At 37.3% G+C, this 24,163-nt stretch overlaps 1 protein-coding gene across 6 annotated transcripts in view; it reads right to left on the reverse strand.

Annotated features, from left to right (window-relative positions):
• LOC118927283 (cyclic AMP-dependent transcription factor ATF-7) overlaps positions 1 to 24,163 on the reverse strand; it is a 104,882-nt gene that overhangs the window by 60,354 nt on the left and 20,365 nt on the right. For all 6 annotated transcript variants that reach the window (XR_008992019.1, XR_005030782.2, XM_036915292.2 and 3 more), the window contains exon 2: positions 17,941 to 18,009. Coding sequence is in view for 4 of the 6 variants with exons in the window: in XM_036915292.2 (XP_036771187.1) it covers positions 17,941 to 17,988 (48 nt within the window). In the remaining 2 variants the exon portion in view is untranslated. The remainder of the gene's footprint in view (positions 1 to 17,940; positions 18,010 to 24,163) is intronic.

Raw genomic sequence — 24,163 nt, forward strand, 5'->3', positions numbered from 1 at the left:
AAATAGAATCAGAAATGAGAAAGGAAAAATCACTATGGACACCACAGAAAATCAAAGAATTATGAGAGAATCCTATGAAAAATTATATGGTAAAAAACTGGATAACCTAGAAGAAATGGACAACTTTCTAGAAAAAATACAACCTTCCAAGGCTGACCCAGGAAGGAAAAGAAAATCTGAATAGACCAATTACCAGCAAGGAAATTGAATTGGTAATCAAAAAACTACCTAAGAACAAAACTCCTATACCAGATGGTTTCATTGCTGAATTTTATCAAACATTTAGTGAAGACCTAATACCCATCTTCCTTAAAGTTTTCCAAAAAGTAGAAGAGGAGGGAATGCTCCCAAACTCATTCTACGAGGCCAACATCACTCTAATACCAAAACCAGGCAAAAACACCACAAAAAAAGAAAATTACAGACCAATATCCCTGATGAACATAGATGCAAAAATACTCAACAGAATATTAGCAAACCAAATTCAAAAATACATCAAAAGGATCATCCATCATGATCAAGTGGGATACATCCCAGGGATACAAGAATGGTACAACATTAGAAAATCCACAAACATCATCCACCACATTAATAAAAAGGACAAAACCACATGATCCTCTCCATAGATACTGAAAAAGCACTTGACAAAATTCTACATCCATTCATGATAAAAACTCTCAACAAAATGGATATAGAGGGCAATTACCTCAACATAATAACAGCCATATATGACAAACCCACAGCCAACATTATACTTAACAGCGAGAAGGTGAAAGCTTTTCCTTTAAGATCGGGAACAAGACAAGGATGCCCACTCTTCCCACTTTTATTCAACATAATTCTGGAAGTCTTAGCCCCAGCAATCAGACAACACAAAGAAATAAAAGGCATCCAGACTGGCAAGGAAGAAATCAAACTGTCCCTGTTTGCAGGTGACATGATATTGTACATAAAAAACCCTAAAGAATCCACTCCAAAACTACTAGATCTGATATCTGAATTCAACAATGTTGCAGGATACAAAATTAATACACAGAAATTCGTTGCATTCCTATACACTAACAATGAACTAGCAGAAAGAGAAATCAGGAAAACAATTCCATTCACAATTGCATCAAAAAGAACAAAATACCTAGGAATAAACCTAACCAAGGAAGTGAAAGACCTATACTCTGAAAACTATAAGACACTATGAGAGAAATTAAAGAATATACCAATAAATAGAAACACATCCCGGGCTCATGGATAGGAAGAATTAATATTGTCAAAATGGCCATCCTGTCTAAAGCAATCTACAGATTCAATGCAATGCCTATCAAAATATCAACAGCATTCTTCAACGAACTAGAGCAAATAGTTCTAAAATTCATATGAAACAACAAAAGACCCCAAATAGCTAAAGCAATCCTGAGAAGGAAGAATAAAGCGGGGGGAATTACACTCCCTGACTTCAAGCTCTAAAAGCCATAGTAATTAAGACAATTTGGTACTGGTACAAGAACAGACCCATAGACCAATGGAACAGACTAGAGGGTCCAGATATAAACCCACGCATATATGGTCAATTAGTATATGATAAAGGAGCCATGGATATACAATGGGGAAATGACAGCCTCTTCAACAGCTGGTGTTGGCAAAACTGAACAGCTACATGTAAGAGAATGAAACTGGATTATTGTCTAATCCCATACACAAAAGTAAACTCAAAATGGATCAAAGACCTGAATGTAAGTCATGAAACCATAAAACTCTTAGAAAAAACATAGGCACAAATCTCTAGGACATAAACATGAGCAACTTCTTCATGAACATATCTCCCCAGGCAAGGGAAACAAAAGCAAAAATGAACAAGTGGGACCATATGAAACTACAAAGCTTCTGTACAGCAAAGGACACCATCAGTAGAACAAAAAGACATCCTACAGTATGGGAGAATATATTCATAAATGACATATCTGATAAGGGGTTGACATCCAAATCATATAAAGAGCTCACGCACCTCAACAAACAAAAAGCAAATAAGCCACTTAAAAAATGGGCAGAGGATCTGAACAGACACTTCTCCAAAGAAGAAATTCAGATGGCCAACAGGCACATGAAAAGATGCTCCACATCACCAATCATCAGAGAAATGCAAATTAAAACCACAATGAGATTTCACCTCACACCAGTTAGAATGGCCAAAATCCAAAAGACAAACAACAACAAATTTGGCGAGGATCTGGAGAAAGGGAAACCCTCCTACACTACTGGTGGGAATGTAAACTAGTTCAACGATTGTGGAAAGCAGTATGGAGGTTCCTCCAAAAACTCAGAATAGAAATACCATTTGACCCAGGAATTCCACTCCTAGGAATTTACCCTAAGAATGCAGCAGCCCAGTTTGAAAAAGACGTATGCACCCCTTTGTTTATTGCAGCACTATTTACAATAGCCAAGAAATGGAAGCAACCTAAGTGCCCATCAGTAGATGAATGGATAAAGAAGATGTGGTACATATACACAATGGAATATTATTCAGCCATAAGAAGAAAACAAATCCTACCATTTGCAATAACATGGATGGAGCTAGAGGATATTATGCTCAGTGAAATAAGCCAGGCAGAGAAAGACAAGTACCAAATGATTTCACTCATCTGTGGAGTATAAGAACAAAGAAAAAACTGAAGGAACAAAGAGCAGCAGACTCACAGAACCCAAGAATGGACTAACAGGTACCAAAGGGAAAGGGACTGGGGAGGATGGGTGGGAAAAAAAAAATCCCAGTAAGTTATTTTGTGGATGTCAACAAACTGACTCTAACGTTTATATGTAGAGGCAAAAGACACAGACTAGCAAACAGAATATTGAAGAACAATGTTGAGAGACACTTCCCACCAACTTCAAGATACTATAAAGCTACAGTAATTAAGACAGTTTTGTATTGGTGAAAGGACAGAAAGATCAGTGGAAGAAAATAAAGACCCCAGAAATAGATCCACATAAATATAATTTACTGATCTTTAAACAAAGGAGCAAAGGCAATACAATGGAGCAAAGATAATCTTTTTAACAAATGGTGCTGGGACACCTAGACATCCACATACAAAAAAATTAATCTAGACGCAGACTTTACACCCTTCAAAAAATTAACTTAAACCATAGACATAATTGTACAATACCAAAGACATGATCCATGAAAGGAGTTAATTGATAAGCTGGACTTCATTACAACTTAAGACTTTTGCTCTGTGAAAGACAATATCAAGAGAGTAAGAAGGCAAGCCACCAACTATGAAAAATATTTTTAAAAAGCATATCTGATAAAGGACTGTCACCCAAAATATACAAAGAACTCTGAAAACTCAAAAATAAGAAAACAAACAACCCAATTAAAAAATGGGCCAAAGACAGCTAAAAGATATACAAGTGGCAAAATAAGCATACGAAATGATGTTCCACATCATATGTCACCAGGGAAATATGAATTAAAACAACAACATACTTCTATACACCTATTCAAATGCCCGAAATCCTATCACTGACAATACCAAATGCTTACAAGGGTGTGAAGCAGTAGGAACTGTCATTCATTGCTTGTGGGAATGCAAAATGGTACACCCACTCTAGAAGACAGTTTGATGTTTTCTTACAAAACTAAACATACTCTTACAATATCATCTAGCATCGTGCTCTGGCATTTATCCAAAGGAATTGAAAACTTATGTACACATAAAAACCTGTACAGAAAGTTTATAACAGCTTTATTTATAATTGCCAAAACTTGGAAGCAACCCAGATATCCTTCAGTAGGTGAATGGATAAACTGTGGTACACTCAGACAACGAAATATTACTAAGCACTAAAAACAAATGAGACATCAAACCATAAGAAGACATGAAGAACCTTAAATGCATATTACTAAGTGAAAGACATTAATCTGAAAAGGTTACACACTATACTATTCCAACTATATGACTTTCTGGAGAAGGCAAAACTATGGAGATGTTAAAAAGATTAGTGGTTGTGAGGAGGTGGGAAATATGAGTAAATGGAGCATAGAGGATTTTTAGGGCAGCAGAAATACATTTGATGAGTTAGGATGATGTATAATGGCAAGTGTCCATCATTTTATTATCTTGCAGAGTATTTGCACTGCCCTAAAAATCCTCTATGCTGTCTTTGGCCCATTTTTTAATTGGGTTGTTTGTTTTCTTATTGTTGAGTTTTCAGAGTTCCAAGAGTGAACCCTAAGGTAAACTATGGACTTTGGGGGATTATGAACTATAGGTTCATCAGTTGTAATAAAAGTAGCAGTCTGGTGTGATAACGGGGTAGGCTACGAATCTGCAAGGATAGGGAGTATATGAGGAATTTCTGTACCTTTTTCTCAATTTTGCTGTGAACCTTAAAACAACTATAAAAAAGCCTGTCGTAAAAAAATTGAAAACTACTAATAAAAGTAAATAGCTTGTAGCATGTTTATTCTCAGAGAGTGTTCAGAAAAAAAAGTCTGAAAAATTAAACCTGAACTTGAGTACTCTTTGCTTATTACTCAAAGAGTAAGACAGAAAAGCATAGCATAGCAGAAAGTTCAGCTTCCAAGCAAAAACTGTCTCTTTGACAGAGCCCCGATCCAATTATGCCCTAGCTGCTGATTTTTCTATCACCACTTCCCCTTTGTTTCAGAGACAGCATTCACGACCTTCTGTTCAAGCAGTGGAGGAAGAAATTGCTTCCCAGAAAGGATTAGCCCCCTGCATTTTACTAGATAAAGAATAAACAAAAAGCCATTGGACTCTGACAAGCTGATTACTGTCTATGGAAGAGCAAAATGTCTCCCTTAGGACTAGGGGAATAGCCAACAAGGTACAGTATGTTCAAACCTTTAACCACTGCTCTGCCAAGGGCTGCTACATATGTACACATTATTCTCTCCCCTTCCAGCAGTCACATGTGCATAACTAAAAGTACAAGCCTCCTTAAGTCTCTGTCTGGCTGTGGTTTCAAATGCATATAAAGTGAAAGAATGCTGAAATAAACTCTTCCCTTTCCATTTTTGCAATTATGTAGGTAAAACTTAGAAAGGAAAAAAAAGGAAGGGCTGAAAAGAGGATAGGTAAATTGTTGACTCTAAAATGGTGCCTTATAAAATATATTTAGACACCTAGAACCCTGAAAATTTTAGAGTAACTACTTTTATTGTCCCCTCCCAATACAGCCTAAGTGGACTAGAGTCTCTTCCTTAGTCCTAAGAAATACTTGAAACTGACAAAAAAATGAAGTTATTAACATAATACTGTGAAAAAACATGCACGTAAATTGCCACTGTGTAAAAAAAATAATGCTCGCTGAAATAACAGACTTCTGCAAGACTGTCTGCTTACTCTGGTACTATACAGCTAACTCCATCTATACACCACTGAGATATTCAAAACTATTCAGCAATTCTTTTTACTTGATTGAAAAGTAACATATGCCAGTGAGGGTATTTTTTGTATGTATGTTTGTAGGTATGCATGTATTTATTTTTGGTCGGTGAGTTTGCCAACAGAGACCACTAAGGAGATAACTAAAGTTCAGCATTAAAATACAGGCTTTTTAAAAAAATAATCACCCATCATATTAAGCTGTCACTGCCTGTCTGATAACCTCTTAGGAGTCAACCTTGTAGTCTCTGTTCAATAGGATTGTTGTGCTGAATCAACTTTTCTTTGCATTTAGTTTTACAGGAATTCCGTAGGATACACACACACACACACACACTCTGTAGGACACAAGTACAGAAACACACAAATGCATACACAAGCACACAATTAACTGACCTGTTAGAGGCACCCAGCAAAATAAACAAATGAGATCTTTGGACACCTAGAGTTATCATTTTGGTAGTTTATGTTGCCCAATAAAGCCAAGAATTTGACTTCATGGTCAGAGGTAGAAAAGACAAGACTTCAGTCAGGTATTTCCTGCAGCTGAATGCTGAGTTAGTTTCATATAGTCCACAGTTATACAATGAATCATTATCAGAATCAAGAAGGAAAATGTATATTTTCAGCAACTTTCCAGTAAGAGATAAAGACAGACAAAATATACAAAGAATTCCTTCACTATAAATTCAATTATGAGACTCTCCCATCTTTTTTAAATTTTAAAAACTGCAATAGTTTTATTATTTATATCAGAGTACTTACACTTTAATGAAAAGTGATGTTTGATAGGCAGATGTACCTTCTCATTGTATTCTTTTTTTTTTTTGGTATCATTAATCTACAGTTACATGAGGAACATTATGTTTACTAGACTCCCCCCATCACCAAGTCCCCCCTACATACTCCATCTCCCATCTCTTTTGATTTTTTATTGTGTACTTCTACATATTTTTATCATAAATTGTTTCACATAAATATTTCCATCTATCTACTTGACCACAGGTTTTCACTTCCAATGTAAATGAAATGTCCACTGCGTTAATAAACCAGAGTTGGTAAGAGAAGAGGAAAGAGCAGATATATGGAAGTGCTATGAAATCAAAGAAGGAGAGGATGTGGACTCTGAATAGAGAAGCACTTTATAATTCAACAGATAAGACTCTCCATGCAGTCATGTCAAAAAGGTCAGAGTAAATGAGCAGTCCCTGGGCAGTATATATCTTATTACACTGTTAACATACTTATGATCATACCCAAATTTCCACCTTAGTCTTTATTTGCTCTTATTACCAATCAGTATGGCAGCCACTCTAACAAAAGCCCCACTCCTATGTGGCACTACAGCAGACAAGATACCAAGATATCATCCTTTGCATCTAGGAGCTTACAGGCATAAAACTAAGATGGAGAAGAAAAATGAATGAGGAAGTGACCCAGTCTAGAATTCACAAAGATGACACCACAATGCTTCTTTGGGCCTATTAGTGGAGGATGCTGAAGCTATGACTTTTAGGACCCAGTTTTCTAGTTCTGTCTACATTTCTGGTTGGTTAAGAATTAATACTCTTTCCCATCTTAAAGTCATGTCCCTGCTACAAAACAGTGGTTGTTTACCTCAGGGAGAGCTAGCCACATTTGAGCAGCATTCCCAGGCAGATTTACAAAAATTACAGATGTTTACTGCCACACTATTTGCAATAGCCAAGATATGAAAGCAACCTAAGTGCCCATCAATAGAGGAATGGGTAAAGAAGATATGGTATATATACACAATGGAATACTACTCAGTCATAAAAAGAAAAGAAATCCTGTCATTTGCAACAACATGGATGGACCTAGAGGGTATTATGCTCAGTGAAATAAGCCAGGCAGAGAAAGAAAAATACCGTATGATTTCACTTATTTGTGGAATATAAAAACGAAGCAAACGGAAGAAAACAGCAGTAGACTCATAGACACTGAGAAGTGACCAGTGGTTACCAAGGGGGAGGGGGATAATGGGGCACAATAATTCGCAATCACAATATAAGTTGGCCATGGGATGGCAGTACAGCTTGGAGAATATAGTCAATGATTCTGTAACATCTTTCTATGTTGATAGATAGTAACTACACTAGAGGGGGTGAGGATTTAATCTTATGGTTAACTGTTGAAGCACTGTGTTATACATTGAAACCAATATAAGACTGTGTATCAACGATACTTCAATAAAAAAACACATTATAGATTAAGGCTGAGGCAGTTGCAAAGAGGTTTCTTCATTTTAGTAAGAATTCTTATCTTTTTGTACAGGCAAAGCTCAGCTATCAATCCAACTCTCTCTGGTATAGCAGCCAGATGCCTAGAACAGTAACAAACTATATCTAGTAGGAGTTCTTAACTGACTGCATTTAGACCATTTACCAAAAACCCACTACTTACTCTTTTTTTTTCCTCCTATTTTAGATGTGCATATTTACATGTATACAGAGAAGAAATAAGGAAGCAGTTTAGCCCAGTAGTTAAGAGTGCTGGCCTGGAGCCTGTCTGGGTTTGTTTGTTTGTTTGTTTTTTGGTAGCTCCATCACAAAATATTGTGTGACCTTATACAAGTTATTTAACCTCTCTGAGCCTTCATTTTCCTATCTATAAAATAGGGATATTATATGGGATATTATATCTTGTTCCCTCATGGGATTTCTAGCATTAAATAAAATATAACTGTAAAGTACTTCTGCACAGAACACAGTAAGAGCTCAGTTAGCTCTAGTTGCTGTTATTATTATTATTACATTGATAAAGTTAAACATTCTTTTGTATTTTGCTCCCTCCCATTCCCCTGACATGATCCCTGGGTAGAATATAATTTTTCTGCACATATTGCATATATGAGCTGCTGGTCTGCACTAAATTGATGTTAATCTTGAACATTATGTTATAGAGCCTTCCCTAGGCTACTGTTCATTTTACCACAAAGTCAGTTCAGGTCAACAAATAAGGAAATTAAATTAGTAACTGAGGCCAAGACTGGACAATTATCATACCTAGTCAAATCTAGAAGGTAAAGAGTCAACATCTCCATGGGAAGAGCTTTTACTTAATACCACGGAGTTAGATTCTAAGTTGATAGAAAATTTGAATCCTAGAACTAGAGAAATCAGGTCACTCTCCATCCCGCATATTATCAATCTAAATTTTCCACAGCACGAAAAGGAGGAAATGTCTTCTCTCCCTTTCTATCCAAAGAGAATTAAGTTGCTTCTAGTGTTTATTGGGCCCTTATTAAGATGCATACTTCTCAACTACCTTCTAGTAGAAGGAAGCTGAGATATCTTTGACATCCTTATAAGCTGCCATGTCTCCTTTGCTCAGGGGCCATTCTATTTAAACTAGACCCCAACCCCAAATAAAACCTTCCATTCCTTTATGTAGCCAATATTACATTTGTGGTTGAACTAATTTATACTAAAGTGAGAATGATAGCGTCCATACTTTGCTGATAACATTAATTTACATTAATCTTTATTTAATGTAGAAGCACATGGGCTTATTTTTGCATAAGGAATCTTTCCTTAATGTTTACCTTGAAATTGCACTGATTTTTTTCAATCACAGATAAGGCTGCCCATGGGAGGGAGAAGAGGAGACTTTATTGTCCTCAACCTCAATAAAGGAAAAGAGATCACAGGCTCTAGTTCTTCTTGCTTTGCCCAGTCCTAACACCTTGACTCCCGGATATAGCCCATTTCAGTGTTCAACCTTTCCTTGTTCCTAACACCTACAACCAGTAAAAATGTCACTAGGCATGCCAAATCTTTTAACACAAGAGAAACTTCCACTGGAAAAGAAAAGCTGGTCACCTGAATCTCCCTGGATAGATTCTTCGACTTTTAGAGGGACCTTGGAACTGTGACCTCACATGCCTAATTTCTCCTCCCCCTTTCTCTAGCTGTTCCCAATCACATGGTTATCTGCTCACAGCTTAAAAAATTTAGAGGACTGCATTATTCTAACTATATGACATTCTTGAAAAGGCAAAACCTTATAGAGACAGTAAAAGGACTAGTGGTTGTGAGGGGTTGGAGGTGGGGGGAGGGAAGGAGGAATAGGTGGAACACATGGCATTTTTAGGGCAGTGAAACTGTCCTGTTTGATACTGTAATGGTGGACACATGTTATTATAAAGTTGTCAAAACCTGCAGAATGTACAATACAAAGAGTGAACCTCAATGTAAGCTATGGACTCTTGTTAATAATAACATATCAATCAATATTGGCTCATCAGTTGTAGAATGTACCACACTAATAGAAGATGAGGGAGAGGGGTTGTGGAATGAGGGGGACACATGGCAACCCTCTGTACTTTCCATCAATTTTTCTGTAAATATAAACTGATCTAAAAAGTTAGGTCTATTACGATTAGCACACATAATGTGGTGGGGGGCACGGAGAAGGCAGTATAGCACAGAGAAGACAAGTAGTGATTCTATAGCATCTTACTACGCTGATGGACAGTGACTGTAATGGGGTATGTGGTGGGAACCTCATAATGGGGGAATCTAGAAACCACAAAGTTGCTCATGTAAGTGTATATTAATGATGCCATAAAAATTTTTTTTTAAATAAAATAAAATAAAAAATAAGGTCCATTTTTTTTTAAATTAAAGAAACACTGGTTAATAATCCCCACCAGGTACAATGGCTAAAAAGAGCCAAGATAAGCTATACAAGAGGAAGGCAAGAAGTAAAAATTTAGACTATAAGGCTTGATCTCAAACTGGAGAGGACAGTAACTAAAAACTAGGAAAGAGGCTTGAGGAAGTAAGGAAAAGAGAGAAAGATGACTCGCAAAGCATTTTTATAGTGACTGGTGTGCAGAAAACTAAAGCAAATGTTATCTCCCTCAGAGAAAGAGAAGGAAAGCCAAGCTTATAATGGGCATTGAGATACTCAGCAGGAAAATCACCACCATTAAGCCTCTGGTATACCTACAAGTGTCACCTTGATGCCTCTCCCGTGGCTAAGCAACCAGAGATTGTCACTGTAACCACGCCTGCAATAAGAGCTGGTGCCAATCTTTATGGTAAATTGAGGTATTTTTCAGAAAACCCAAGGGATAATTGCCCAGTATCAAAATATCTGATCCTTGGGAGGAGAAAAGAGGCGTTCCTTTTGCCACAGGATAGTTTTCTCTGGAATAACATAAATGGCTCTTTGAGAGACTATGTCTGAAAAGCTGAGCTGCAACTCTTGACAGCCAATCTGCTGAATGCCGAACAGAGCACTCAGCTTTCTGCAGTGACTCAGAGGACACGGCAAGGCTGCAGATTTATTCTGCTGATTTTCCCTGCAGACCTACTCAAGTTTTTCAAAGGCAAAAAGGAAGAACTCTTTCCTTCCAACCCAGGGAATCGCAAATTCCACCTGGGGTCTAAAGACAGAACTATGTTGGCTCAAAATCTGACATCATCAATATGAACATGATTTTTTTAAAAGCTGGAATGATGACTGGCAATTTTAGTCTGTTGAGCAGAAGTTGATTCAGCTCTTCAATCTGCCCACAGAATCAGCAGCCACACAGGGCACATGGTATGCCAGACTGGAAATGGGCTAATTTCACAAAATTTATTCTCATTCCCTCTGTACTTCCACATGACAACTGCACATAGTCCAGATTCTTATCAAAGCACAATCTTAGGTGGTATATTTCACTGCACAAAGAAATTTCAAAGTAAAAACACTAAGGCACTATTACAAAGATATAAACCCCAAAGCTTCCATCTTTTCTCATGATGCTTTCCTTCTATCAGGCTAAGGATAAGAAGTCCTATCCTTAGCCTGGTAATTCTCCTGAGAGAAAATTAAAAAAACAAAATCTATCAACAACAAACTATTAATAGCAGCGTTTCTCCCCTACAATTTGTATATCATTTCTTCAAAATGAGATTTTGAAAGAGAAAGCATTTTACACATCCTGACTTAAAAGTAACAGCCATGTGCCATGATTTATTGGGCAGTCCTCTGTGGTTAGATTCAAGCCTCAACAGACAAAAGAAAACTAGGCTTTGGAGTTAAGATGTGCAATTTCTGTTAAGACCTTTTTTTGTTATCTTATGATAAACAAGCAAAAATTAAAACCAGTAGAATTTAGAAGTAATCAGTTATGTTTTGATTTTTAAAAACCTGCATTTTTGTACTGAGCAAGTACCCTGTAATAGATACTGGAGCAAGGAGATTATTAATACAGCAAAATATAGCACAGGAATTATAAGCAAAAACCAGAATAGGACTTTTTCCCAAAAAACAAAATATATAACCCTTTTTATAAAAACAAATGAAAAGAGGATTAAAAATACAGATGCTTTACTTTATATATACAATATGTAAATATATGATACATAAATATACTATATATATATATACAAATAAATATACAATACATATATAATATTGGCAAACAATGTATGTCTTAAATCTTTAGAACAACCAAAAGTTAAAAATTTAGCTAAGTGTTTACTAACAGTCAATGGTAACCCTTTCAAAGGAGTTTAGCATTTGGATGTAAAGACTGAAGATCAAAACCTGGCTCTGACCAAACCCTAGGTGAAGAGGCTTTTCTTGAATTACGAAGTCCAATTTAAAAGGAGCATTGTGTTTCATTTAAGTCGCTGCCATAAGGTTAAAAAGCTTAAGTCTGCCCCGTTACATCCTTAGAGTGGAATGAAGTTCTCTTTCTTCTCCTATGAAAGAGCTTCCAGAGAGCATCTCTTACACCTTGTTCATAATGCACAATTTATCGGCATTTTGTTTTCTTTCTAAATGGCCAGGAGGGAAGAAGAGCTCCACAGCCACTGTGTGTGGTTAAGTAATGGCACTTTTACTTGTCATTGTACAAAGCCTGTTAAATATTTACAACACAGACAGCAATATCTAGTCCTAAACACCCAGTTGTGAGTTTGAATTTTTTTAGAAATAAATCTATGACAAGTTTTCCCCAGCAAAATGCCAGAAGACTTTACTAACAGCTTCAAGAGACCCAGCGGGTCCAGAGGAGCAGTTATAGGCCATCTGGTGATTACTTATTATTATTTATACAGCACTGTAGATGTACACACAGATGTGTTATGAATCCACATACAGAGTAGGCCTAACAAGGGCTTCAGACAAAATGCTACTGCTGAGCAAGTCAATCTGCATTAAAGAAACACGCTAACCAGAGAAAGGGAGCGCACTGGCTATTCTTCAATCTGCCGCATTAGCTTGAAGATCAGAGAATGAAGAATTCTGTACAATGATGACAGTTCCTTGTAAGTTAACAACCCAGCTATATGTGGTTTTGCAGGGTGGCAAAGAAGGACTAATGAAAGACAGCGCTTAGATCCCCAAGGTACTTTATAAACTCAGCAGTCTGTAAACGAAGGGACAAAGAAAAAGCCCCTCTCCTAACTTAGGAAGAACTAAGATATAAAGATAGAGGAATTTTTTTCCTATGAGGAGTACTCTGAGAACAGTGTCTGGGATCCCATTCTAAATATTAATTTATCGCCACAGAAAACAAGAGTGAATAATTGAAAATTTTCACCTTAATTTCTTGGGTATAGCTCCAGTTAGATGCATATAGCCTGTTTTTCTTTTCTTTCTTTTTGGGCAGACTGGAGCAAGGATGCTTTTCATCTATTATACTCTTGGTAACATAATAAATACAACATGAAAAACAAAAATAACTAGCCACATGTTTCTAAGGTCAGGAGTCAAGAGTGCCAGATCTGATGTTAAAAAACTTGGGTCTAATTCCTTGCTCTTAACACTTCTACATCTTTTCTTGTCTCAGTCCCAATTTTGTCTAAAGGGTGCACAACAGTGGTCTACTTCCATCACAAGGTTACATAAAGCGGCAGCATACTCAGAGTGGACTGAAAGTTACTGCAAAATCAACATGTTATTACAAAAAACAAGGTTAGCATTTGGCCTAATTGTGTATAATGCAGTGTATTTTCAGCTGTCTGACAGCATGCAAGCACTCTTACCAGATGGGAACTAGATGAATTATTGAACAAAATATGAATTATTAAATAAAAATTTAAATTTTTTTAAAACTCTTGGCAGGGGGTGAGGAAGAAAAGCTTATTTGTTTGCCTGAAATTGCCCTCACCTGCTGAACCATGTAAAGATAGCATATCCACCACAAACAGCATTTACCTACCAGAGCCATTTCTTCCCTTGTTATTCTCCAATTCAAGATGCTCTCCCAACATAAACAATTAGTAATCAGCATCAACCCATTCTTCCTTACTTTTCTTTTGTGCTAATGCCAGGTAATAGGGAAACTTGCCAAAAGGAGAGAATTAAAAATCTACAGTCCCATAGTACTAGTATGGCCCATTTATGGGAGGGCTGGGATAACCAGAATAAACTCTACAGACTGTGTTACAAAGGCAATAAAACATATACCTTTGTAGCATGCCAGCATTTAACCAATCATAGAAACTATTTGTTGCCTCATATATTACAAAGCAATAGAGATTTAAGGGATAATGTTCATGGAGGCAGAGGACACAAAGCAATAAACAGTATTGGAGGTTGGTTAAATGCCATGTGAAGCCAGGACTGTAGCACCATAAACATTATTCCTATTATATGACAAGATAAGGATGTACAAGAAGCTGCCCTCAATCCCACCACACTAGGGCTCTACTGTTCTTCTTGGCCTTAGAAAGGGAAAACAGGCTCTGGAGGTCTCTGAGCTAGTTACACATTTCATGTCTCAGAAAGACAGGAACAGAACCTCAACCTGTACCTAAATGTCCTCTGGGAGAAGGAAAGATCTGGTAGTAGATAGGCCAGGAGGGAAAAAGATTAACAGCCCCTCAGGGTCACACTGGACAGAAAACAATCGAAAGACTTTTTCTTAAAAGGACAGAGCTGTATTAATACAGAGTGGTTATGACAGAAACCTTTCTCAGTAGTTAATAATGGGATGATACTAACCATCCATTAGCAGTATCTCCTCAGAGGAAATGTGTTCCTGTTCTTTAGGAAAAAGACATTCGAAGTAATGAGCTCATATGACCAGCTTCTGCTCATAGGCTTGATTATGGTAACCAGGACTACTTATATCTGCATAACTGGTACTGCAAACCAGTGTCATGCACCTGAGAGGATGGTATGGAATATGAAATTTGCTGACTCCTGGTAATAGAAATTAGACAAAAAGCATCCAAAAGGTAAGTTATCTAACTGCATCTATATAAAATAACATCTCAAATCTGAGATTACTGACAGAGACATAGTAAATTTTTCCTGCTTCCACATACAACAGAACTTTATGATCCACCTTCAAGTAAAAGTGCCCCCAAAAGCATTTAAAAACTTACAAGATTTCCTAGATTCTGCACCAAATAGTAATACAGAGGCAAAGCCATTTTATAGACACAATGTTTTTAAGTATGCCATCTTATAAACCCTTCAAAAGCCCAAACAACTCAAATTCAACCACCCTTTGCCACAGAGTATCTGGAGCTCTGTTGCTGCAATACCACTAACCCATTCTTTGGAGGGAGCTCTGTTAACTGCTCCTGCTACCACATTACACAGAGAGGCATGAGCAGGAATATTGCTTTCTGAGCTCCTGTTCATGAGGCAATGGGGCCTCATGAGAAACAGAGTTTCAACTGGAGAATAGGGATGACAGCTCAAAAAACCCTATCACCTGTCTTTTCAGATAAGAATGCAGAGAACACAACCTTTAGCAGCCATCTTTTTTTTAAAAAAGAACATGCGGCTTATTTAGAACTCAGCTGTGTCACATCAGAATTACTGTTGGGAAGTGGATCATGAAGAGAAGCCAAAAATAACAGCCATTAAAGACCTAGCAACCAAAACATGTTTACGTATCCATTGAAAGCCTGGTGGTTTTGATTATATGGTGGAGAGAGCATAATCCACTAGTCTATTTTAGGTGAATTTTCCTTTCACCTTTCCTTAATATTAAAGCATAAGATGATTTCAGAGTTTAGAGGTACATGGGGTAAAGTCTGGGCATAAAACAGATACTGAAATAATGCAAGATTCCTACAGTTTTTGTTTGTTGGTTAGTTTTTCAAGGATCAGTCTCTTGAATTATAATTTGCTTTCATTCCCTTTTCCTCTAACTGGTAGATTTTTGAGACTTTTATGGCAGTAAGTTCTAACCCAAATCTTGCAAAAATTATCATGGTCTTTATTACCTCTCTTGGGACTTACACAGCCTTTTTACTATTCTACCGTTTCTGGAATAAAGAATTTTAATCAATGATGGTGGACTATAAACAGCTTGAAGGCCTCAAGGTGGTTCCAGAATAAAACCATTTTAAAGGGATAAAAGAAAGTTGGACAGGCCACAGGTAATTCACTTTTCCAAATTTATCTTCTCTGCCATATTTTCACTATTTCATATAACATAAAGCAATCACAGTAAATCTTGTAGAGATCCCACTCTAGAGTTGTTACTAGATACTGGGATAAACTTGGAAAGAGACTAAATATAAGAACTACAATCTCATCTGACCATAAAGTTTTGACATGCAAAGGAGTTAAAGGGATGAATCATGCTACCTTACAAGTCTTAGGCTGTAGCTTTCTATTTTTTTTGTATAAACAAGTAACTCGAATCCAAAAGAAGGTAGCAATCTCCCTGAGTTCCACACACACCAAGCGGGAAAAAGGCCTTCAGGATCTCATCAGAGGTTATAATGAATCCTAATAACCAAAATACCAAAAAACAATTCAGAAATGGGACAGAAAAGAGAGGAAGGAAAATGCTTATGATAAACAGTACCCAACAATACAAGTAGGAACCAAAGTAAAAAACCCCTACTGTTTTCCTACCTCTAGTCCAAAAAAATGCAAAACAAAAACAAATAAACAAACACAAAACCCTTCCAGGATCTCACAAATTTCAGTGAACACTACTCTCTTCTGATGAGCCACCCTGAAGAAACCCTATTTGTATCCTTCTCAAAGAGCTTAAGAGATATTTTTTCCTATGTATGTATGCCTTTATTTTTGTCATCCATTTTTCTTTCTTTAAGTCCTTGTCTGGGTGGTTTTAAGCATGCAACATTTAAGAGGAGCACTGAGCAGCTTAAACAGAAAGTGAAGAAAAAATGTAAGTATGACAACAATAAATCTTTTCACTGAAAATATAAATTTTTAAAGTAGGAGAGAGAAGTGAAAAAGGGTACCAGGTACCAATAATGGGAGTCACAGTAATTACTATTATCAACAAATTCACACAAAAAATTTGGAGAGATCAGATTCATATATGTACTCCAATAAAGCTGCCTGCAAAGTGAAACAATTTACCCTATTTTCTCAAGTGGCTATTATTGTAAAAAATAAAATATAAACCACATGGGGAAAACATGCAGTCAACAATAAGGTTAAAAACTGACTAAGAAGGAAATACAAGCTGTGATGCTGAATACTTCAGAATACAATGGCTTTTTTAGTCTTTTCTGAAATTGTCAGTATTTACTGGAATTTGGAATCATCCTTTTGCTCATTCCTTGTCACCACCCCCTCCCTTATCCACTTCTCAAATTCCAATTCTTAGGAATTTCTGGAACTTAACTCTCTCTGCTTTTTAAGTATTTACAATGTTTAGTAGAACTAGTCTGCAATCTCATGTACTACCAGTAAGTGTCACTGAACAGTCATATGACATATTCCTAACTGAACAGAAATTTCAACCCTTCAAGTTCCATAAAATCAATTCATGAAGGCAAATAAAACTTTCTTTGTATTCCTTTCTTCATCCTTTGTGGAACATGGCAGTAGGGGTAGGTCTAGGAAGAAGAGTTAAGGAGCAAAATGAAAAAAAAAAAAGGCAGCTTCAACAGAATTACTTTATTAAAAAGGTATGATGAAAAATATGACACATTATGTACATGCATGCAAACAATAACATGGCAACTGACACACAGAACAAGACATTTCATGGCATCAGGGGAAAATGGCTGAGAAATCTTGTATAATTATATACTGCTGTGAGATCTCAGGTTCTATGTTGGATCTGTCTCTTAGATATCTCCTTAGCTGCTGCTAACAATGATTTTCTAGATCAACAGTCAAAAGAAACATTTTTTTTTCTTATTTAGAAAATTCAGATAGACTTTGGAAATTTGGTGTTCACAATGAATGGGTGCATTCTCACCTGCCTATCCAAATATGTTATGCAGACTTTTATATCCATGAAGGTTGAGAAGGTATTTCTAAACTTGCTTTGTGTTTACATGGATCGCTTTAGAAAGGAGGAGAAAGCAACATGTATTCCTCAGCGCTGTGCTAGGAAACACCAGTAGAATAACAATATGAAAGAGAGCAAGGCAGATTTCATTATGGTAGAGTGCCTACACTTCCTCATAACTTGGATTTACACACTGCAAATCCTCTGATCTGATTACCTCCAGTGATCACGTAAAATACCGGCTTTAAACTCTTTGCCTTAGTGATAAAACAGCCACTTTGATTCACAACAAGACATTCACAATAAAGTATATTGTAAACGTACCTGTCCACAGCCCGGGGCATTGCACACAAACGGTCTGTCGTCTCCCATATTTCATATAGCAGAGCGGAGCTGAGGAGGGGGAGGTAGGGGGAAAAGTTATGTTAAATACGCTGGAGTTAAAAAAAAAAAGTGCTTCAGAAATATCAAGCCTAGAAACAGGTGTTCCAAGAATGCTGTCTACCAAAGCTATAAACACAGGCTACTTTGGGGAGACCCATTAGACAGGTGGCATACAATCTACAGTGCCTCAACTGAAACTTTTAATTAGAAAAATTAAGACCTAAATAGTCAAAGGGATTTCAAACCTTTTGCTAGATTTTCCTCCTTTCTGCTACAGTATATAATAACACACTTCTCCAGTCTGCTGAATTACAACCAGTGTAGATCCCTATGTCAATAAATCCACTGAACACTCGATGCGGAAGCCATATTTCTGAACTAGAGAAGACCAAAATTTGTCATTTAATTAATTAAGGGATTATAGGAGGGGTGCTCCATTTTACAGGGCCATAATCTGGCTCCCTGGTGTATAAACTACGAGACTGTTGGCAAGGGCCGTTTATCCCAGATCATTGCTGAAGAAAACAAAGCACCCATCCTATTGGGCTACACGGGAAATGATTTTCATTAATAAAAAAATAAAAATAAAAACCTTCTCTCCCCACTGGGAGCCTCCTTCTCCCCCTACCAATCGTCTGTGGCAAATGGAGAAATATCGGTGCCCTTCCCCCTCTAATTCTATTTATGGCTAGGTTTTTAAAAGCAGCAATAAAACAAATGTCGACTCTTTGGGGGTTTACAGGGTGAATATGTTCTGGCTATTTGTGCTGCTCTCGGCCAGAGTTCTTGGGCTGCTCTGCTGCAGCCAACAGATGTGTGCTGCTGCAGGGGATAAAAGAAATGGCACTAAAAGGCATCACCATCCATTCTCTCTATTTCTCTGAAGAATTTAACAGGGTTTATATTGTTGTTTTTTAATTATTGAAGCTCAACTCTTGAAACGTTGATCAAAATTCTTTGTCACAGAATGGCAATTCCAGTATGAATGTGTTAAGAGAAATTTCTTATATTCCAAGAAGGAACAAAAATAAGGTGGAGATGGGTAAGGATTAGAAATGCAAATCATAGTAAAACACTCCTGAAAGATATACAGTATTTTGAAAAAGTAGAAGAGAGAAAAGGGGAGGACACAAAAACAATCTTTATACACTCCTAAAGGACATTTTCAAACATCCTTCTACAAGAGAGAAGGGTGTGCGAAAAAATACAAACAAGGGAAAATTAAAGAGGAAGAATTATGACTTGAATATGTCTAGAAACAACTTCAGAGCTATAACCAAATTTCAAATTTTTATCTTGGAGATAAACCAGAATGTCAGGTGAATCTCGGTTAGGCCTGCGTTAAATAAAATGTTAAAGTACAAACTGAATGTGGTAATCAGGAACCATGCTTAAAACTCAGAGGGTAGCTAGGTAACATCTCTTCTAAGACTCATTCTGGGGTTGGAAACCAGTATTTCTGGTAGTCTGATCAGTAATTCCACAACTAATCCATGTTTATAATTGTGGGGTGCCCCATAAAACAGAAAGGACTTCTTAGTCATCTTTCAGTGTGATAGGAACAGGGTCTGACTATGAAGGAAACTAATGCTGCAGCATTGCTGTAATGGAAGAGAGCCTGCATGTACATAGGTGTACACAGATTTATATCACATTTAGCCAGGATAAATTGCTTCAATAAATTCTGTTCCTAGGAGAGGCCAGCTCAAACTGATGATTGGGTATTGCAAAAAATGAGAGCTTTATTCTTCTTCAAACAGCCTGAGGACATGAGGGTTTTCTAGTTTGCTTGTTTGTTTTAAATACATGATGATTTTTGTAGCACTTTCTGGAACTACGATTTAGTGCAAAAAAAAAACACAGAAGTAAATAAAAATAAATAAATGCAAAGACCACGGCCATTATGGCTGAGAACTCTTTACTTTTACCCAGGATCTGTTATTTGAGGCTAAAATTTCTCAGTTTTCTACCTATTTAGAGGAGGAAGTGGGTCCTGGCTTAGGAGTGGAGCAGTACTGGCATAAGAAGTGATGAAATAAATTCTGGAATGGTTTCCCTCAAACCACAAAATCCAAAATTTAACTCACACTTAACAATCGCATCACAATATATGGCTTCCAAATTTTATTTGTAATTGCATCCTTACTAAGAAATAAAGATGAAAATCATGATTTTCTCAAAGGGACAAAAAAAGGAAAAACAAGTTAAGGGGAAAGCATTAAAATGTAACAGAAGCAAGCATTTTTACAGCTCTTAAACATTCAAATCTGACCGTCACTACCTAGGATTTCCTGCTTCCTTCCCACTTTGCTGGCTTTTGTTTTGCCATTTTCATCAAAGGGAGATCACAATGAAAGGAAGAGGCCCTCTTTCTTAAACACCCACAATTATTCTTAAATCATTCCTTCAATCTCTTATCCCTTTTCATTCCCACCATTCTTGCTTTTTCACTTTAAAGATTTTGAAAAATTAAATATGTAACAAATATTTAACAATAATAATAATCTGTCTCCCCAATTTTAAAAAATTGTCAGCTAACATCTTTTTAAAATTTTGTCTTCATTCCCAGTCTGCTGCATCAGCTGCTTCACATAAAGAATATTTGCTTATTTCTATCTGATACTAAAACAAACCTCTGTTTCTGAGAGGTCAAACTGATGCTGTCTCAAAAACAAAATGCAGTAATACATTTTAGTAGTACAAAGAGACTGAGACAAAGTGAAATGAATAATGATGCTGCCATTCACCAAAATTTAACTCACAGCCTATTTGTAATTTTGCACTGCTTGACAAGTAGATCACGTGTCTGGGCGTGGCACTCAAGTCTGTCAGCTGCTTCCCAATCTATTTGTCAGGATGAAACTCCAGCATTTTATAGAACTAAGCAATAAGTGACAGGCAAGGGATACACACATTTAGAAACATTTCCAGGGAGAAGTGAGATGCTTTCAGTGGAAATCTTCGAACAGGAAAATAATGGATGCATAGAAAGACTCTCCTACAAGTCGACTCTGCTGAGGAAAAGGTTCATATACTTGGTCACCACAATGCATCAATGACAAAAAAAAATTAGTCTTTACTCGAAAGAGAGAAAATTATCTGAATGCTGGGAGAATAGTGAAGAAAATCCAAGGTAAAGAATGATTTTTAATAACTGCGATAATTTGATAAAATCTCAGTTAAATAGTTTTGAAAAAATATATATATATATATATGCCCATCTATCTTTTTTTTTTAATAGAATGAGGATGGAATACATATCACTGAGGTCTACAAAGTCAGTTGTCTAAATATGGCTGTAATGTGATTATTTCTTTAGTAACTAAACGTGAATAAGATGGCCCAACTTTAAGTAAGGAATAAAAGCCATGTATAAACACAACCAAGGGCCTGTTCTTGGTTAACTAATTAATAAAAAGCAGATATTGCTAGGTACAAAAAATGAGAAGGGTATATGCAACGTAAATACCAAAGACTCATGAAAATATACAAGGGGTTCAAATGAGTCATTATTCATTCAGAAAACATAACCAAGGTACTACTAAGGACAGGCAAAGTGGACATAAAATTAAAAAGACTAGAGTCCTTTGCAAAAAAAGGAATCTTTCACTCGTCGGTGTCAAAGAAAAACTGGAACTGGACAATAGTTAAAGTGATTAAAAAAAAAACACAAAAAAACAGATTTTATTTAGGACTATTGCAATAGGGAAAAAAGAAACCTCAGTATAGATCTGGGCTCAATTCCAAATACAGAATGGGCAAGTGGGAATTTATAGCCAAGAACCAGGGTGGGTGTTGGTGGATGGAGAAATACTAAGAGTAAACATCAGGTGTAAGGGGGATTCTGGCTAAACCTACCTAACAAGATTCTTGCTGAAGACAGGCAGGGGGTGATCAGACATCACCTGGGGGATGATGAAGGATGAAGAACCTGATCAGATAAGAGGGTGATCAGATATCAAGGGTTGGGGGTTCTTGCTAAAACTGGATTTTATAAGGAAGTACACAGATAGGCCTAAAAGAAGGGTCTAGAGCCAGGGGCCTGACTAAAGTATAGGTAGGTTAAAAATCTTATCACCTGGCATGAAAGACCCCAGGCATGTAATAAGAATGAAAACTGAATTTACAAGTTCAATTACTTAGAGGCTGATCTGTGGATATATTAGATCTCTTGCTATTTCTCCTATTACTTATGGTCATTTATTAAATTCTTTACAGAACAATTCCAGACTATACATAAGAGCACAACAAAGAGGTGTTAACAGTCTTCATAAAAGATTTGACAAGTAGTTTGAAACTAATAACCACAATTTCCTTTTTGGGTCAAAAAGTTAAGTTTAGTCCATTTTAAAAGTCATTAGTTTATTCAGTATTTTATTCAGTGCCTAACATACACTCGAGGCACTCGATTCAACAGCAAATTGGTTTTGAAAAACAAAAAAACAGACAGACAAGGTTTTGCCCTCACAGTGCTTACTGTCTAAAAGGAAAAGTGAATACAAATAAGCAAGTAAACAAAATAGTTTTAGATTAATAGCAGATAACTGCTATGAAAGAAATGAAATGGTTATGTGTTAGTGATTTAGGAGCAGACTAGTTTAGTTTCATGAATGAAAAAGAAACTACTGTATCATCTGTGGCAAAAAGGAGAATAGGGTAGAATAGAGATCTAGGTTAAAACTTCTGGAAGCCTTTCATAACATAGTTCCTCTCATAACACAGTTGATGTTCAATAAATATTTACGGATTTAATCTGAAGTCAAAACTCAAGTATACGTTGCTGAAATTTTACATTTATCTCCAACTTTTTGCATAAAACTGCTGGTCTACAAAACGATTGCTATGCAGGTATTCATGTATTCAAAGCTATACATATTTAAGACATATTCACATATTTACAACTACTCTGTGCCTAAAGCACATGCTGTGACTACACCCAACCAATTATACAAGTGCTCTTCTTATCATCCAAACAACATAGAAGCAGCTCCATAGTTTTTAGTTAAACTTTAAAAATGGGGAAGAAGGAGGTATTTGTCAAGTTAACCCTCAACTGACCCTTGAAAATAAAACCCAGGCTAGAGCTTTTAAGATACATTTTTCAAGTATAAAAGAATGTTAATCGAGAGAGAGGGGGCGGAAGATGGCGGCGTGAGTAGAGCAGCGGAAATCTCCTCCCAAAACAACATATATCTATGAAAATATAACAAAGACAACCCTTCCTAGAATAAAGACCAGAGGACACAGGACAATATCCAGACCACATCCGCACCTGAGAGAACCCAGCGCCTCGCGAAGGGGGTAAGATACAAGCCCCGGCCCCGCGGGAGCCGAGCGCCCCTCCCCCCAGCTCCCGGCGGGAGAAGAGCAGGCAGAGCGGGAGGGAGACGGAGCCCAGGGCTGCCGAACACCCAGCCGCAGCCATCCGGGCCAGAGTGTAGGGCCCTCGATACTGGGAAAACAGGGCAGCAAGAACAGTGAGCAGGCACTGGAGGCTGGGCGACAGAGGACATAAGAAAAGCGCGCGACCATTTTTTTTTTTTTGCTTTTTTGCTGCTTTGTTTTGGCGAGCGCTGTTTGGAAGTCTTAAAGGGACAGGGACCCCAATATTAGGGAAACAGGGCAGAAAGACCGGTGAGCAGAGGCCTGAGGCTGGCACCGGAGAATAAAGAAAAACGAACGACCACCTTTTATTTTTAATTAAAAATTTTTTTTTTTTTTAATTAAAAAAATTTTTTTTCTTGTTTTTTTTTGTGGTCGTTGTTTTGTTTTGGCGGGTGCTTTTTGGAAGTCTTAAAGGGGCAGGGCGGGCCACTTAATCCAGAGGTAGGGAATCCGGGACCTCTGGGCACCCTAACCCCTGGGCTGCAGGGAGCAGGGAGGCCCCTTACGGAGATAAATAGCCTCCCAGCAGCTCCTGCTCCAACGCGACTCCACCATTTTGGAGTAGCTGCCCGAGCCAGGCCACCCCCACAGCAACAGCGGAGATTAACTCCATAGCAGCAGGGCAGGAAGCAGAAACTCTGTCTGCGCGCAGCTGCCCAGCACAAGCCACTAGAGGCCGCTGTTCTCCCAGGAGAGGAGGGCCACAAACCAACAAGAAAGGAAGTCCTTCCAGCCGTCACTCGTCCCAGTTCTGCAGACTATTCCTATCACCATGAAA

Source organism: Manis pentadactyla, chromosome 10 (assembly GCF_030020395.1).
Source record: "Manis pentadactyla isolate mManPen7 chromosome 10, mManPen7.hap1, whole genome shotgun sequence".
NCBI lineage: Eukaryota > Metazoa > Chordata > Mammalia > Pholidota > Manidae > Manis > Manis pentadactyla.